The 15,236-nt window shown below is 44.9% G+C and overlaps 1 protein-coding gene across 1 annotated transcript in view; it reads left to right on the top strand.

Moving 5' to 3' along the window:
• The window catches only part of GABBR2 (gamma-aminobutyric acid type B receptor subunit 2), a 355,033-nt gene that overhangs the window by 130,601 nt on the left and 209,196 nt on the right, over positions 1–15,236 (top strand). Inside the window, exon 3 of the mRNA XM_077912663.1 lies at positions 9,925–10,095. Coding sequence (XP_077768789.1) covers positions 9,925–10,095 — 171 coding nt within the window. The remainder of the gene's footprint in view (positions 1–9,924; positions 10,096–15,236) is intronic.

Here is a 15,236-nt window from a genome sequence, read left to right as displayed (position 1 = left end):
TCCTCTCCATTCTGCCTTCGTTGGGGTTAAGGTATTACTGAGGGAGAAAAGCTTTGTAAGTTAAAAGGTCTTTCATGAGGGTATGAAACACCATCGAATCCTGGTAAGATCTAAGTCTAGAAGTTGTGATCTGACATTAGCAATCATTCTACTCGGATCCTGAGATGGGGGTGAGGTAGATTAAATTAATCTCCTGGAATACAGAGAAGACAGATCCCAAAAGGTGAAGGAGGGTTCCTAAATTGCACAGTGGGTAGTGGAGCTGGCGTTCAGACCCAACCTATCCAAACTGAAAACGGAATTCCTACCCTTATGGACCATACTGCTTTCTCAACACTGTCTTGGTTTTACTGTGCTTCTATTTTGCTCCCATTTTTGGCTTAAAAAAAGGAAAGAAAGGATTTGAGGAAGTAATATTTGTTTTCCAACCTTCTTTACGTAAAATAGTGATAGAACTGTTTTGGTGGGGAATGAAGGAGTAAAACTCACAGGGTACCGCATAGCAAAAGGTTGTATCTAAAAGAGCAAAAAAGTAAATTACTTTACAATTTAATATTTACAAATAAATAAAAGCTATTTCTTAAACTAGGTGATGGGCAGTTCAGTATTGGTTTCATTATTACTCTTTAAGCTGAACGTATTTTGTATACTTACACAGTTATATGTTGCTTATATATCATGATAAAAGTTTAAAAATCAATATATGAAGAATTTTCTCTTAAAGAGAATATATATATATATACATATATACATATATATGTATATATATATATATATACACATATAAGGTTTGTTTCATATAATTGAATTGGACCACCTTAGAGAATCAAAAACATGACAAGTCAATGATTCAGTATTATTGATTCTTTTAAGAAGATCTTATTTTTTCTTCTCCTTTCTTTTAAATTGCCCTACTTGCTTTCTCGTCCTGTGCCAGGTACCTCCCTAAGAAACAGCCTTGCAGATCAGAGAGAGAACTGCGGGCCAAAACGAAAGTCCCAAGTTCAAACCCTAGTCTTGCTATTTGCTAACATGTGACTTTGACCAAGTCACTTAACCTCTCTGAGTTTCAGTTTTATAGAACGGGAGTAATAATGTCTACTCTGCCAGCATGGTGGATTTTTGTGGAGATCGAAGTTAGACTAAAGAAGTAAATATGTTTTAGTGGTTGTTGATTACAGAAAAGAGGCATAGCGGTCTGTGGAATGAGCAAAGGCTCATGCAGTTTCCCTGCTCTGCCTGTTGCTTGCTGTGTGACCAAGTGCAAATGACTTGACCTCTCTGAGCCTCAGTCTCCTCATCTGAAAAGTGCAGATCATCATAGTGTCTACCTCGTAGAGGTGTTTTGCTCATTCAATGAGAAAGTGAATGCCAAGCCCTTAATGCAGTGTCTGCCCCTTGGCAGGTGCTCATCATACCATAACTTTAAGGAGTCTGATGATCTGAGCTCAAACCCCAGCTTTGCCCCTTACCAGCTGCATGGTCTCAGGCAGGTCACCCCAGCAGCTTGAGCCTCGGTTACTCCATGAGGAACAAAGACAAGCGATGCTTCCTCTCCCTCCCTCACAAATTGTTTTGAGCTCCCCAGAATATGGCATGAAAGTGGGTGGTGAAATCCGAGCTGCTGTGCACCTCTGAGTGATTAAAAACTAAAGCTCATCAACAGGAAGGAGACATGATTGTTCCCCAAGTGGTTCCAGCCCAGGATCTCTGACTGAAGAGGTTCCTTCCCAGCCTTACAGCAAGTCTCTGCATAACACTCCAGCAGGCTTTTTGTGGGAGCGGGACTTCAAGAACTCACCCCAGTGCCTGGGGTGAGTTCCTTTCCCCTGGCTAACTCAGAAAATGCTTTGCAGCCGCTCCACGTCACATCAATCTCACGGGCATCTGTGGAGAGGCACTCTGTGTCCAAACAGTTTTCCTCCAGGGCTTGGGTGCAGCAGCGACCTGGCGCAGGCCTGATGTGGGCCCGGGTTCCCAACGCACTCAGCCTAGCGCCTTTGTATACATCCTGGCACTGGCCACAAACAGGGTTTTGTCAGAAGCTTCCTGAGAAAGTTGCATTCCATTCATCTCGGCTGAAAGGGACCCGAGATGACAAATACTTCCCTCATTTAATTACAGAAACAGTCCACAAACCCATGGAAAAAGATTAAACCAAGCAGAGAAAAGAGCAAGCCTCCATCATATTTTGCCCTCCTTGCTTCTGGCCGGAGTTTCCCACCTAGGATCTAGCGATGGGGGCCACCCCTGGTTGTATTTCCCACCTGAAATGTGCCGTAGCTCCACAGAAAAGTTAAAGTCAGAGGCCCCAAACCATGGAGAGAATGAATTGCATTTAGGCAAGAATTCATCAGTGGCTTGGAATTTAATAAAGATTCCGAAGTTGGGAGGTGTATTTACATTTTTCATCTGGGCTTACATCTGCAAAGAGAAGTGAGACACAAAGGCAATTATCTGAATAAATCAGAGCAAATGAAACATGTACCCACACCAGGCTAACAGACTTCTTCATCATTTTCCTCAGTTGTTGGAGAGAAAAGCAGAATTGTGTGGTTGCAAGGAACCTTTGAAATCCATTGTCCATCATAGTCAAGAGGTCAGAAAACAGATAACCTAGAAGAAATGATGTCCATGTTCTCACAGTCACAGAGACAGGTAATAAGCCCGGTTTCCCAACTCCCTAAAGTGGCCTTGTAGTGGCCTCTGTTTAATGTTAAAGTGACTTGTTCAATATACAGACCCTAAACTCACAAAATATTTCATGCCAGGCTGGAACTCCCCACCTGGGGAGAGATGCTGATGATTCTCTCCCCATCCCATGGTGCTGGTTAAAATGAGTCCCCCAGAATCTCCCAGGACCAGCCATGCCCACCATGGGAACTTGCTCTGTGTGAGAGACTCTGGAAGCCTTGGAATCAGCTGCCTTGCCGCTGGACTACTGGGTCTCAGAGGAAGAAGAAAGACCCGGATTATTGCCCCATCTCATTTGGGACTGGCAGTTCAGAGCTGGTAGAAGAAAGAGAACCAGATATGAAGTTAAAAGGCCAGTTTCATCGTTCCTGTACTGACCTCACAAACTACATCACCTTTCTTTTCCATGGTTTCTTCAGCTCTGAAATGGATGGTTATTTCTACCTCAAAGAACCGAGCGTCTCTAAGACCAACTGACATTCTACATGTGTGGCAGCTTCAATGATTATAAAGTAGATGGAACTGGATTGATAAAATCCTACAAAGCTTTGCCTCCTGGCACTCTGAACACTGCCTCATAAAATAATAATTGTTCTGAAAAATAATAGACTTTTCCCTCTCTCCTCCACCATCTGAGTGAGAGCCCCAGTTACCAATCACAGAATCTGGACAGCTACACCTCTACTCACAGTTGCTGATCTTAGAAGCAACCAAGATGCTTTATCCTCTTCATTTATACCTCTCTTTGTAAATTCAAACAGAGCTATAAATTCCTAGGAAAAACTGGATAGGAAGAAGACAGGAGAACACTAAGGGTACACATTACATCCTGGGAAGCAGAAACCTCCAAGTAAAGTTTTATGGGCAAGAAAGAAAAACCCTGACAGCAACACATGATGGAAATTTAATGTACAGTGTTGATTCACAGTATCAGAAAATTAGGCACCGAGGGCCAAGATGTCACCTCATTAATGTAGAACAGCAAATAGTGAGCACCTCCTGGACACTAAAGACTATGCTCAAATATTTATTTTCCACTTTTCTGGGTTAAATATTCAATTATAATGTCTAAAGACAGAAAACAGGGCCACGGGCAGTCCATGTGTTGTGGTATTTGATAAGCCATGTCTGAAAAGACCTGCCTTGCTTTTGACAGTGAGTATTTTGGAAACACCTAACATTCAGCCTTTGAAAAAGTATTGTTAAAAATAATTGAAGGTGCATAATACCCAGAAGAAGCAGAGGAAGAGTCCACCTCTGAAAATGATCTATTACAGAATAGAGAAGAAAACTCTAGAAAAAACATTTAACATCCTCAATCACATGCAGAAAATATATGGTCTCGATGAATAAGCCTGAGATAAGATGACAGGGTAAAAAAGAAGTGTGATCATAAGAAAAACTTTTAGGAAATGGAAAATCTCAATAACACAATAAAAATATATTAGAGACAGTAAAACTTAAAAGTGAGGCTGTTGAAAAGCAGATTAGCAAACTCATAGAATGAAGAACCTAAGAGGCTAAATGGTTTACATACAGCTGTTCAACCACATTACAGCCAAAGGGCTGCAAAGTCCAATAATAATGAAGTGCCACCATATCCCAGAAAGATTAACAGATAATACCAAAGATTGGCTAGGATATGAGGAAATGAGAACCCTTGTGCCTTGCTGCTGGGACTATGGATAACCCAGCCACTTTACAAGAAATTAGCAAAACTAAATATGCATGTACTTCATAGCAAAAGATATGGAATAAAATGAGATGCTCTTGTAGGATATAGAGGTGAAGTAATGGAAAAAAATATGATCAATATAGAAGTAAAGAATGAGAAGACAACATCTAAATAATCAGACTTTCTGGAGGAAAGACAAGAATATAAATATATATATATATATATATATATAAAGTCAATATAAGATTACATATAATACTACATTTATATTATATATACATATTTTTTTTCTTGGTTGAAAAGCTTGAATGTATAGATTGAAGGACTCCCAGTGTCTCAGATAAAATCAGAGTGCCACGCCAAGATCTATCTTGGCAAATTTTTTGAAATCTAAGGGGAGAAGTGTAGCCCAGGAATTTCATACCCAGCTAAATTCTACTGTGTGTCAAGTCAGCAGGGTGTCATCCTCAGCATGATTTCAACCACTTACCCTTCTTCAGAATATCAGAAGATACTCCAGCAGTTTGAGACAAAAAGCAAGATTAATATATCTAGAATGGAGAGGAGTAGACATACAGTCTGAGTACTAAAGAGAACAAGAGGAAACAAATAGGAAGCATACAAAGAGAGTAAGACTGCTAGGGCGCCTGGGTGGCTCAGTTGGTTAAGTGTCTGACTCTTGATTTCGACTCAGGTCGTGATCTCAGGGTCATGAGATGGAGCCCTGTGTCAGGCTCTGGGCTGGGCATGGAGCCTGCTTAAGAGTCTCTCTCTATATATATCCCTCCCCCACTGCCTCCTCTCTCTCCCTCTTTCTCTTTCTTAAAAAAAAAAAGCAAAAAAAAAAAAAATAAGACTGATAACAAGATAAGTGCAAGATCAAGTATTTACAGCAATAAGCTTACATATTTTAAAATCCATGTGCTCTTTTCAAGAAATAGACTTTAAAACAATCTTAATAGAATGCAAAGAAAAGGAGGATCAGATTTATGACACAAATGCAAGCAGAAATAAAGGTTTCAATATTAATATCAAGCATGATATAATATAAATCAAACAGTAACAAAATGACAAAAAATAATAAAATGACAGGAGGTTTTTTTTTACCTTGATAAATATTTTAATTCTCAGTTCATGTAATGATTATTAAGTGCCTGCTATTTGCAACTATATACATTGCTAAAAAATAAAGATATAATTGTAATGAACATTTATGCTCAGAACAACATAAAATCAAAGCATAGAAAACAAAAATTGTTGAAATACTTAGAGGAATTGTCACAGATGATAGAGAAAAATTTAACAAGTCTTCCAGTCTTTGACAGATCAAGTAAACAGAAATACAGAACATATGATAATAAGTTACTTTGGTTGATTATACCTGTTATACATAAGAAATCTGATAAAGACTTTTATAATTTACAACTTGAGACTGCATTCTCTTTTCCAGCCACTGTGGAACTTTTACAAAAATTGATTGTAGAATAGGCCACAAAGAAAAGTCTCAATAAATTCCAAAAGCAGGCACTATACATGCCAAATTCTCAAAACAATGCAATAAAACCAGAAATGATAACAAAACTGTAAAATAAGTTTAAAAGTACTCTCTGAAATAAATCTTTGGTTAGGGATTAAGCCAGAGCCTCAGTAACTCAGAGCTTCAATCGTAGTGTGTTTGGGAACAAACTTGGTGGTGTGAAATAAGGAAGGAGAGCCCAGAAAGGGTGGGCATTGCATTGAGGGCCATTAAAGCAGCAGGCCTGGTCTTTCCAGATGCTGAGTGACAGCCACTATGCCAGTGGACAGCCATCAAGGGGAGAAAGAGCACTGGTGTTGGAGTCCTGTAGACCCAAATTGGAGTCCCGCTTCTACCTCTTAGCGATGAATATCTCAGTATCTCCCATTTCTAGCGCGCTTCTTCAAAACTCAGGATGTTGAGCTGTATTTGTGGTTCTCAGCCCTCCCTGGGCATCATAATCACCTGCGAAGTTTTTTTTAATAATACTGATGCCTAGTAGTCCTGGGCCCAGAGGTTGATTCAGTTGGTTTGGTGTTGGACCAATGCATCATATATTTTTTAAATCTCCCCAAGTAATGCTACTGTGCAGCCAGGGTAGGCAACACCAGAGCTAGGTGAATTCTCAGGTTCCCCCAGTTCTGAAATTCAGCAGCGCTGCTAGGCACCTGCAGCCTTTACCCATAGAAGAAAGTTTTAGGAGGCTAAAGCCAGAGGCACGGTGATGCAGAGCAATCTAATCAAAGTGAGCATTATCTCAAATGGGGCAGAAAATGCCAGTGCCAGTTAATATTTTGCACCCAACATGATTTAGACTGGGGGCATATATTGTATTCCAGGCCTATTGTAAACACAATGGGCCATTTATTCACTGAACAGTAACCACTGTAATTACCTACAGGGCAAACATATGAGGTTGTTCAAGCAACAATTAATTGTGGACCTGGACCTGATGGGACAATAGCGATAAAGTATCAACCAGAGTGTGATTCAGAAACCACATTAGAAAACCAATATTTCCCAAATTGTGTTAGATAAGCATTTGGGGGGATGTGATGACAGATACACCATCCCAGGTACTGAAGAGTTACTCCCTGATTTTTTTTAATAGCTCCTTCTTACCCTGGTAGCCGTGGGAGGCTTGAAGTGTTGTTTTAATTCTGAGAGAGGAATCACAGATGCTGCGTTCACGGGGACAATAGAGAGCATCTATCTCTTGTGCTCACTCTGGGACCCAAATATGACTTGCAGGCAGGGGTGCTGACCTTGTTTGAGTTATAGGACCCTCTAGATGAATCTGATTGGAAGCTGAGGATCCTCTTCTCAGAAAAATGTGCATGTCAGTGTGCACATACCCACACAACTCTTTCATATAATTGTTGGGGAGCTCAGGGACACCTTGGAGCTCCTCTGTATTCTCACTGGGTCATGCCCCTAGTGAGCATCCTCCATTTGCATACCTCCAGACACAGGGGTCTCACTACTTGAATTGCTGGACAACTCTGAATGCTGGTGTTCCTCAGTGTGTCCAGCTGAGATTTTCCTCTCTGTATGTTCTTCTTCCCATTGGTCCTTATTGTACTCAGAATTTTTCTAAACAGTCATTCTGCCCTTGGCCTTTAACAGTCTTGGGATGATGTCCTTCTGTCCATGATGATCTTAGAAGTTGGCTCCTCCAGGTACCCTCCAGCTCCGAGTGACAGCTGATAGGATATTTTGTGTTCATCTCCAACAGATGGGATGTGTTGAGGTTGCTGATCAAACCCAAGAGATGTAGGAATCCTAGATAGTAGCTGTTTACCCTCTGAGCCAGACCAGGAAAAGGGACAGGGTCTCTGCTACCCCACTCTGTGTAAGTCCTAGGGAGGAAAAGAAGGAGCACTTTCTCAGGTGACAGGAGAGGCAGTAAAAGCATCTTCAGGTGGGGCCTGATCTTATTTCTCTGGATGCTGAAATTGGACTCTGGGATGTATTAGATCTAGAGCTGCAGCTGGGAGCAAGGGCTTAAGGTGAAAGCCGGTGGCAAGAGCATGAGCTTGCCTCAGCTGTGCCCTCTTTGGATCAGGGATGTACATTGAAACAAAAGGAAGGAAAAAGAAGGAGAGAGGGAAGAGGAAAGAAGAGAGCAACAGAGGGAAGGAGGGAGGGGGTTAGGCAGACTGAAAGAAACCATGGAGGAATTATTTAATAATCTCAGTGAGGGAAAATCCTTTCCAAATATGACCCAAAGCTTGAGGACATAAAAGGGAAAAAAATTGATAAATTCAACCACATTAAAAAAAAAGTCTCTATGGCATGAGACACTATAAGAAACATGAAAAGAAAAAGTACAAACTGCAGGAGAGGGGGTGGTGAAATGAGCAACTTCTATTGCAAAGGGCTAGTTTCATTAATGTAAAAGATCACTTCTACCAGCTGATAAGAAAAAGACTAAGAGTCAAATTGGAAAATGGGTAAAGAATGTGAACGGTTTCCAGAACAAACTGCAAAGTGCTCTTGAGCATAGGAAGAGGTACTCAACCTCACTTATAATAAGGTAAATGCAAATTAGAAGTGCAACCAGATACTGAGCTTCCACTGGCACACAGCAGAGATCAAAAAGTGTGATAAGCACCTTCTGTGGGTGAAGCCGGGGGACAGGGAGAGCAGAGATCAGAGGAGAAGCTACAGAGGAGGTGACATTTAAGCGGGGCCTTGGAGGACAGATCATTAAAATCCAATTTAGCAACTTACTGGCACTTAAAAGAAAAAGAAGGAATAATGAAGGGGAAGATAGACACAGATTTGACTACTGAGTATAAATTAAAACACACACACACACAATGCAGAGCAAACAAACGGAGAAATTCGCAGTAACTGCAGTAGTCTGAGTTCGGATGCTGTACGTACAAAAGTCTTCGTTAAACTCAGTAATAGAAGCATTAGAATACCAGTCAAAAATAAACAAAGACCATGACAAAGCAACTCCTAAAATAGAACATACTACTAGTTAACAGTCCCATGGAAATAAGCTCAGCATTATGCATAACCCATGAATGCAATAGGAATCATTTATTTTTTAATGATAAATCAGTATAAGATTATATGGAAAACGGTTTAATTTCTCTCTGTTGATAAGACTGTGGTGTGGTGAAATTGGCCGTCTAATTATACCTGGCTAGTAGGTGTATAAATTGGCGTAATTTGGGGGCGGCAGTGGCGGGGGGATAAGTATTAAGTCTTTAAAAGCTCATCTCCTTTATGTGGGAAATTTTGTATCATGGACTCTATCCTACAGAAATAGCCTAAACTGTGGAAAAAAGATGCTCTGCACAAAGATGCTTGTAGAATAACATGACAATAACGACAAATTGCAAACAGTCTAAATGTCCCCAAATTAGAGATGATTCAGTAAATTATGGTATGTTCATATGCTGGAGTATTATGCAGCTATTAAAATGTTTGCAAGGAGTTTTTTAACAAGATGGTTTCAAGGCTTGTAGGATAATGGTAAGAGGGAGCGGGGGTTCAATCGTGTACGTAAAATGATCTCAAAAATCTCTTTTTTAAAAAAATCACTGTGTGGGGTGCCTGGGTGGCTCAATAGGTAAAGTGCCTTCAGCTGAGGTCATGATCCTGGGATCCTGGGATCCAGCCCTGCCCTGAGGCATTGGGCTCTCTGCTCAGCGGGGAGTCTGCTTCTGCCCCTCCTCCTCTGCACCTGCTCTCTCATTCTCTCTCAGGTAAATAAATGGAATCTTAAAAAAAAAAAAAAAATCACTATTTATGGAAAAAGGACCAGGAGGAAATAAACTACCTTGATGGCTCATTGTCAAGGAATAAATTATTGGTCCTCTTTTGTTTTTCATTCTTTCTCCTTATTTTGCATTTTTTTTTTTAAAAAAAAAACCTCCTCTTCAATCATAATGTGTCACTTTCACAAATGTCTTGCCCCACGTGTTGGGCCCCCACATCAGGGTCTCTGTTCCGTTTCGAATGGTCCTGGGCACCCAGCCGTGAAGCCCACCAGTAAAGGTGATGTCTCTTTTGTGTTTTCCAGCTTTCCTTTGCTGCCACCACGCCCGTCCTAGCTGATAAGAAAAAATACCCTTATTTCTTTCGGACCGTGCCATCAGATAATGCGGTGAACCCAGCCATCCTGAAGCTGCTCAAGCATTACCAGTGGAAGCGAGTGGGCACGCTGACCCAAGACGTGCAGAGGTTCTCTGAGGTATGTGTGCCGAGGGCGTGTTCACACTTACCTGTCAACTCTTGTCTCCTGCCAGCGGGCAAGGTGGCCTCATCGGGGATGGCTAATGTCACAGGGCTTTTAAGCAGGCTTTTACTGGCAGGCTCAGAGCTGTTTCACCGCCGACGAAACGGAGCTAGTGGCTGAGGAATTTGCACACGGGACAGGTGAACACTTCCATCCTAGATGGCTCAGGAGGGAGACCTTCCCTTCTGTCATGCCTCTCGGCTAAATTGTGCGGTGGATTCCCTGGAGACCCCTCGTCCTCGTCACTGATGCCGAGTGACCACCTAAAATCATGATGTGCCCCCAAGCGCGTTGCTATTGTGAGGGGAGTTTGGGGAGGGGCCGGCTTGGAACGAAGGCTCCTGGGTCACTGTGGATTGGTGGGTTTGTTTGGGCTTTTATTTGGTTGTTTATTTTAATGGCTTACACACATACATCATACGTGGTGTTTCAGGGTTTTGTTGTTGTTTTTTTTTGCTTTTGCCCCCCCCAAAAAAAGCTGAGTATAGATGGTAAAAAAACAAAAGCGTTGATTTGCTCAGTTCCCCCCAAATCCCACTTTCTCTCCCAAGTGAACCCCGGCTTTCAGTTTACTGTTCATCTACCCAGAACTTTTTCCATATGTTTGTTTAGACTCAGATGGCTTCATACTATGTATTTTGGTTTTCTCACTTTGCTACGGATCTTAGAGGGCTTGATTGACCTCATTCCTATTCATGGGCCCTGGTGTTCTATCGGACCGATAGGTGGTAACTTACTGTGTGCAGCTTTTTCATATCACAGCCATCATCTTCTGTCTCGGCATGCATCTTCTCAGTAGATTTCTAGAAGTGGAATTATTGTATTGAGTCTTTATGATATTGCAACAAACCGACCTCCAGGAAGGCTGTTCGGATTCCTGGTCTCACCAACTGTGTTTGAAAAACCCCCATTTCCACACTTCTTTGCTAACAGGGGATATTAGCAAATGTTTAAGAAGTTTTCCCTATGTAGATGAGGGCAAATTGATCTCTTGCCTTTTCCCCCATTCTCCCTGGAGCTCCTACTTTCCTTTTTTTCTCCCACATGTGCTCTGGATACTCAGTGTCCCAGCAAGGCAAGCTATTCCACCTATGCTTAGCAGCCCAAGAGGAGACACTGTGAGCTGCGTGGGTGGAGGGGATGTGTGAGGCAGGTGTCTGGATGGACCTCAGCGGGAGGAGTCTCAGAGGACTGGCCCTTTGTGGCAGTGGGGGTGGGGGAGGGTGTGTGTCCAGGAAGGTGGGTGCAGAGCAGGGTTGGCAATCACCAGACCTGTTCCCACTGCAGCCCCACACTTACTCTCTGAGGCTTTGCCCCACCTCTCTCGTGGGAAGGAGAGCACACTCCCTGCATTGGCTGTGGGACCTTGGAGAAGTCACCTCACTTCTCTGAGCTGTGGTTTCCTCCCCTATAAAATGAGGGCAGTAGCCCTTCCCATGCCTTCCCCGTAGTTCTTGCCAAAATCAGCCATGGATTTGAAAGAGCGTTGTAAATTAGAAAGTTCATGCACAGAGAGGGGTGTTTTTGGAGGTGCTTGAAAGGAGACGTGTTCAGCCCTATGGTCTGTGATTATCCAGACAAGGCAGGCTTTCCCCAGGCAAGGCTGGTCCTTGTCTTCCCACCTCTCCGTTTCTCAGTCCTTAGGGAGAGGCCGTGGGAGTGACTCATTGCCAAACACTGTGGAGGCTTTGGCTGGAAGATTGCCTTCTTTACAGCAGTGACCAGTGCTCTAAGAGGAGTGTCAAACAGGTAGATGGTGAGGGTGGGGATGCCCAGTCCTGTGGCCCTATTGACATGGGGCTCTGCAGCCATGTGGAGAGACCTGCTTGTTTCCATCAGTCTTAGCTGTCAGAGCGTGAGGGGTCTTTAGGGCCCAACCCGCTCATAGTGTGGAAGTGAAAACTGAAGCCCAGAGAGGGGAAGAGACAAAGTTCTGGGTTTCAAAGCACCTCTGAAGTCATGAAGGATTGTTCACAGAGAACTCGGGACTGAACCCCGGGATCCTGACTCCCAGCGCAGGCTTCCCATTGCTCCTTCTTTCCATCCATAACTTCCTGTTGTCACATAGGAACTGCTTGCAACTTGGGAGGTTTGAAATACCCCCAAGCCCTGGTTTATTTTTTTTAAAAGATGTTATTTATTTATTCATGATAGGCAGAGAGAGAGAGAGAGAGAGAGCCAGAGGCACGGGCAGAGTGAAAAGCAGGCTCCATGCAAGGAGCCCGATGTGGGACTCGATCCTCAGACTCCAGGATCAGGCCCTGGGCCGAAGGCAGGCACTAACCCACTGAGCCACCCAGGGATCCCCAAGCCCTGGTTTAAAGAAGATAAATCATTAGTCCTGACTTGATCAAGTGCTTTATAGATTCCCAAACACTCTAGCAGCCAACAGCCTGGTAGGAAGGGGTTATGCACCTGTTTTACAGCTAAGGAAACCGAGGTTTGCAGATGGCGATGGGCCTCTTCCTCCATGGCATATGCTGATAAAGGGCCCACCCAAGGCTGCCTGCCTGACCCTGCACTGCTTTCCCGGTCATGCTGTCCTCACTGGGGTCAGGTATTGGCAGTTTGGGAGCACATCTCCATCCCTACACGGCTGTGTTAGGGCCCTCAGCTGTGGTTTCAGGGCATCTCAGTGGGAGACCTCTTCTCTGAGGACAGGATGTTGCTTGGTGGTGTTGCTGGCAAGGACCCCTCTCGATTTAAATCTCTCAGCCCAGCTGACTCCTCTGTGTGCCCAAGGGTTTTGGCACCCCGCTCCCGATGTCTGGGCTGCATCGCTGGAGTGCAGGCTCTGGAAGCTCGCCAGGGGCTAACAGCTTTTCATGAGTGCAAGGGAAACTGGATTCCTTTTATGAAATTGGTCGATCAGCAACGTCAAGCACTTCTGTTCCAAACTGGTGCGCTGGAAGGATTGTCCAATGAAAATAGTCCTGATGTTGGGAGGAGCTGGGAGGGAAAGCTTAATCCCAGAAGCTTATTACATTGGGACTGCAAGGGGTGCCAGCCCACCTCGGGGCCAGCTGCTCCTGTGGGGCCCAGCTCATGACCAGGGCCCAGAGGCTCCCTAGGACTTGGATCAGATGGGCCACTCTCCAGACTCCACTTTGCGGAGCAAGGGCTCCATGGGCCCAGACAATTTCCTTCACCTTGTTGACTTGGATGTATAGGATCTAGAGCTGCTCCGAGACAAGCAAGGGTCCCTAGTGAACACCGGTGGCTGAAAAGATAGAGCCTGCCCTGCCCTCTCTAGGAGGGCAAAAGATTTAAATGAGCTGAGAGAAGAGAAAAGAACGTGGTTATCAGGCAGGCTGATCTCTAGGCCCCGCTTTGCCAGGCCAGGCCAGGGCTGTGTGGTCACAGCAATCCACTTCATCTCAGTGGGATTTAGTTTCCTTTGTGTAAAATGGGGATATTTACCCCAGCCTCACGGGGACTCAGGGATGAGAGTTGTTAGAACGAGACAATGAAAGACCTCTGCCTTGTAAGTGCTCACTCAATGGACATCCTCTCCTCCACTAAGTCCTGGGACAAACTCTAGGAATGCGTATCCATTCACTCGCGGAATACTGTGTGCCAGGGTGTGTGATGGGCACAGGCCCTGTGCTGTGAGAGGGCCGGGGAGGGATGGACGTGGCCTCGGGGTCAGTGGGTGTCAGGCCTCCTTCACGGGGTTCTAGACTCTGACTGACCACTAGAATCACCAGGGGCTTTTTTGTTTTTTAATACATTGGTTTCTGCCCCTTCTGTCTCTGCCCCCACTTTTAATGGCTTTGCTGGGCTCTATACCATACGGTTCATCCATTGTCAGGTTCAGTTCTTCAGTAAACTTGTGTGGTTATGCAGGTGTCACCACAACCCCGTGTTAGAACAGCCCCTTCACCCCACAAGTTCCCTTGTCCTTGTTTGTAGTCGGGCCTACCCCCAGCCCCACGTTCATTTATTTGCTCCATACTTTCGCCTGTTCTGGAAATTTCACAGAAATAGAATTATGCAACATGTGCTTTTTTTGTGTCTCGCCTCTTTCATTTAGCATCATGTTCTTGAGGTTCATCCATGGAGCCTGTATGAGCAGTTGGTTTCTTCATTCAGCCGAGTAGTATTGCCCCTGTGTGGATGGGGCACATTCCAAGGATCACCTGGGGAGCTTTTAAAATCCTGATGCCCGGGCCATCCCCACAGAACAGTCGTGTCACATCAGATGACCCTCGGCATCAGATCCCGTGTGTGTTCTCCACGTGATTTCGGTGACCTTGGTTCCCAGTGGGCTCAACCAGAAACTCAGGGAGGGAAATGGCGCCCCCTTGTGGAGGGGGCCGCTGCTGTCAGAGTAGCCCCCGTCTGCAGGCAGCAGGACGGCCCTTGGCAGGTGCAGGTGCAGGTGCGGTGACGGGTGCAGCAGGGTGGAGAGGGTGGAGGGTAGCCTTGGCCCAGCGCCGGGGCTCTGCTGAGTGGAAGACAAAGGTGGGGGCGGGTGATGAAGATTGAGGGTGCTGCTGAGTGGGTGCTCCACGGGGCCCGGGCTGGAGAGGGATGAACAGACAGATGGCCCGTGGGCTTGGAGGAAGTGGAGCTCTGGAAGTCTCTGGGAAGCTGGAGGGAGCTGGAAGGGTGGGAGACGTGGTCAGAACTGGAGGAAGGATGTAGGGATCCAGGGGCCGGGCCCTGGCTCTGTGTGCATGGCTGAAGTGGAGCGCTGGTAGATGTTACTGGAACTAGAGACGAGGAGGTGAGAGACCAGAGTACTGAGCGACATCCATGTGAGCATGGCAGTCAGAGGATGGAGGCAGGGCTTGGGGTGGTGATGAAGGCAGTGAGCAGGCTGCCTGGGGAACCAGCAGACAGCAGCAGGGGTAGTCGGGCTCCTCTTCCACCCCCACCCAAGTTCCAGGTCCTGTGGTCTACGAAACCATCTTTGCCAAGTTATTCTATAGTTTCCCAATTCCATGACGCAACTAGTTGGCTAAGCACCCTTAGATAAACCAGTTTCTCCAGGCTTCAGTTTACCCTTCTATAAGATGAGGGAGTGGGTGGGATGCCTGGGTGGCTCAGCGGTTGAGCATCTGCCTTTGGCTCAGGTCATGATCCCGGGGTCC

This window comes from Canis aureus, chromosome 10 (assembly GCF_053574225.1).
Source record: "Canis aureus isolate CA01 chromosome 10, VMU_Caureus_v.1.0, whole genome shotgun sequence".
Taxonomy (NCBI): Eukaryota; Metazoa; Chordata; class Mammalia; order Carnivora; family Canidae; genus Canis; species Canis aureus.
Note: the sequence above shows the minus strand (reverse complement) of the source record. Positions and strands in the feature narration are given on the sequence as shown.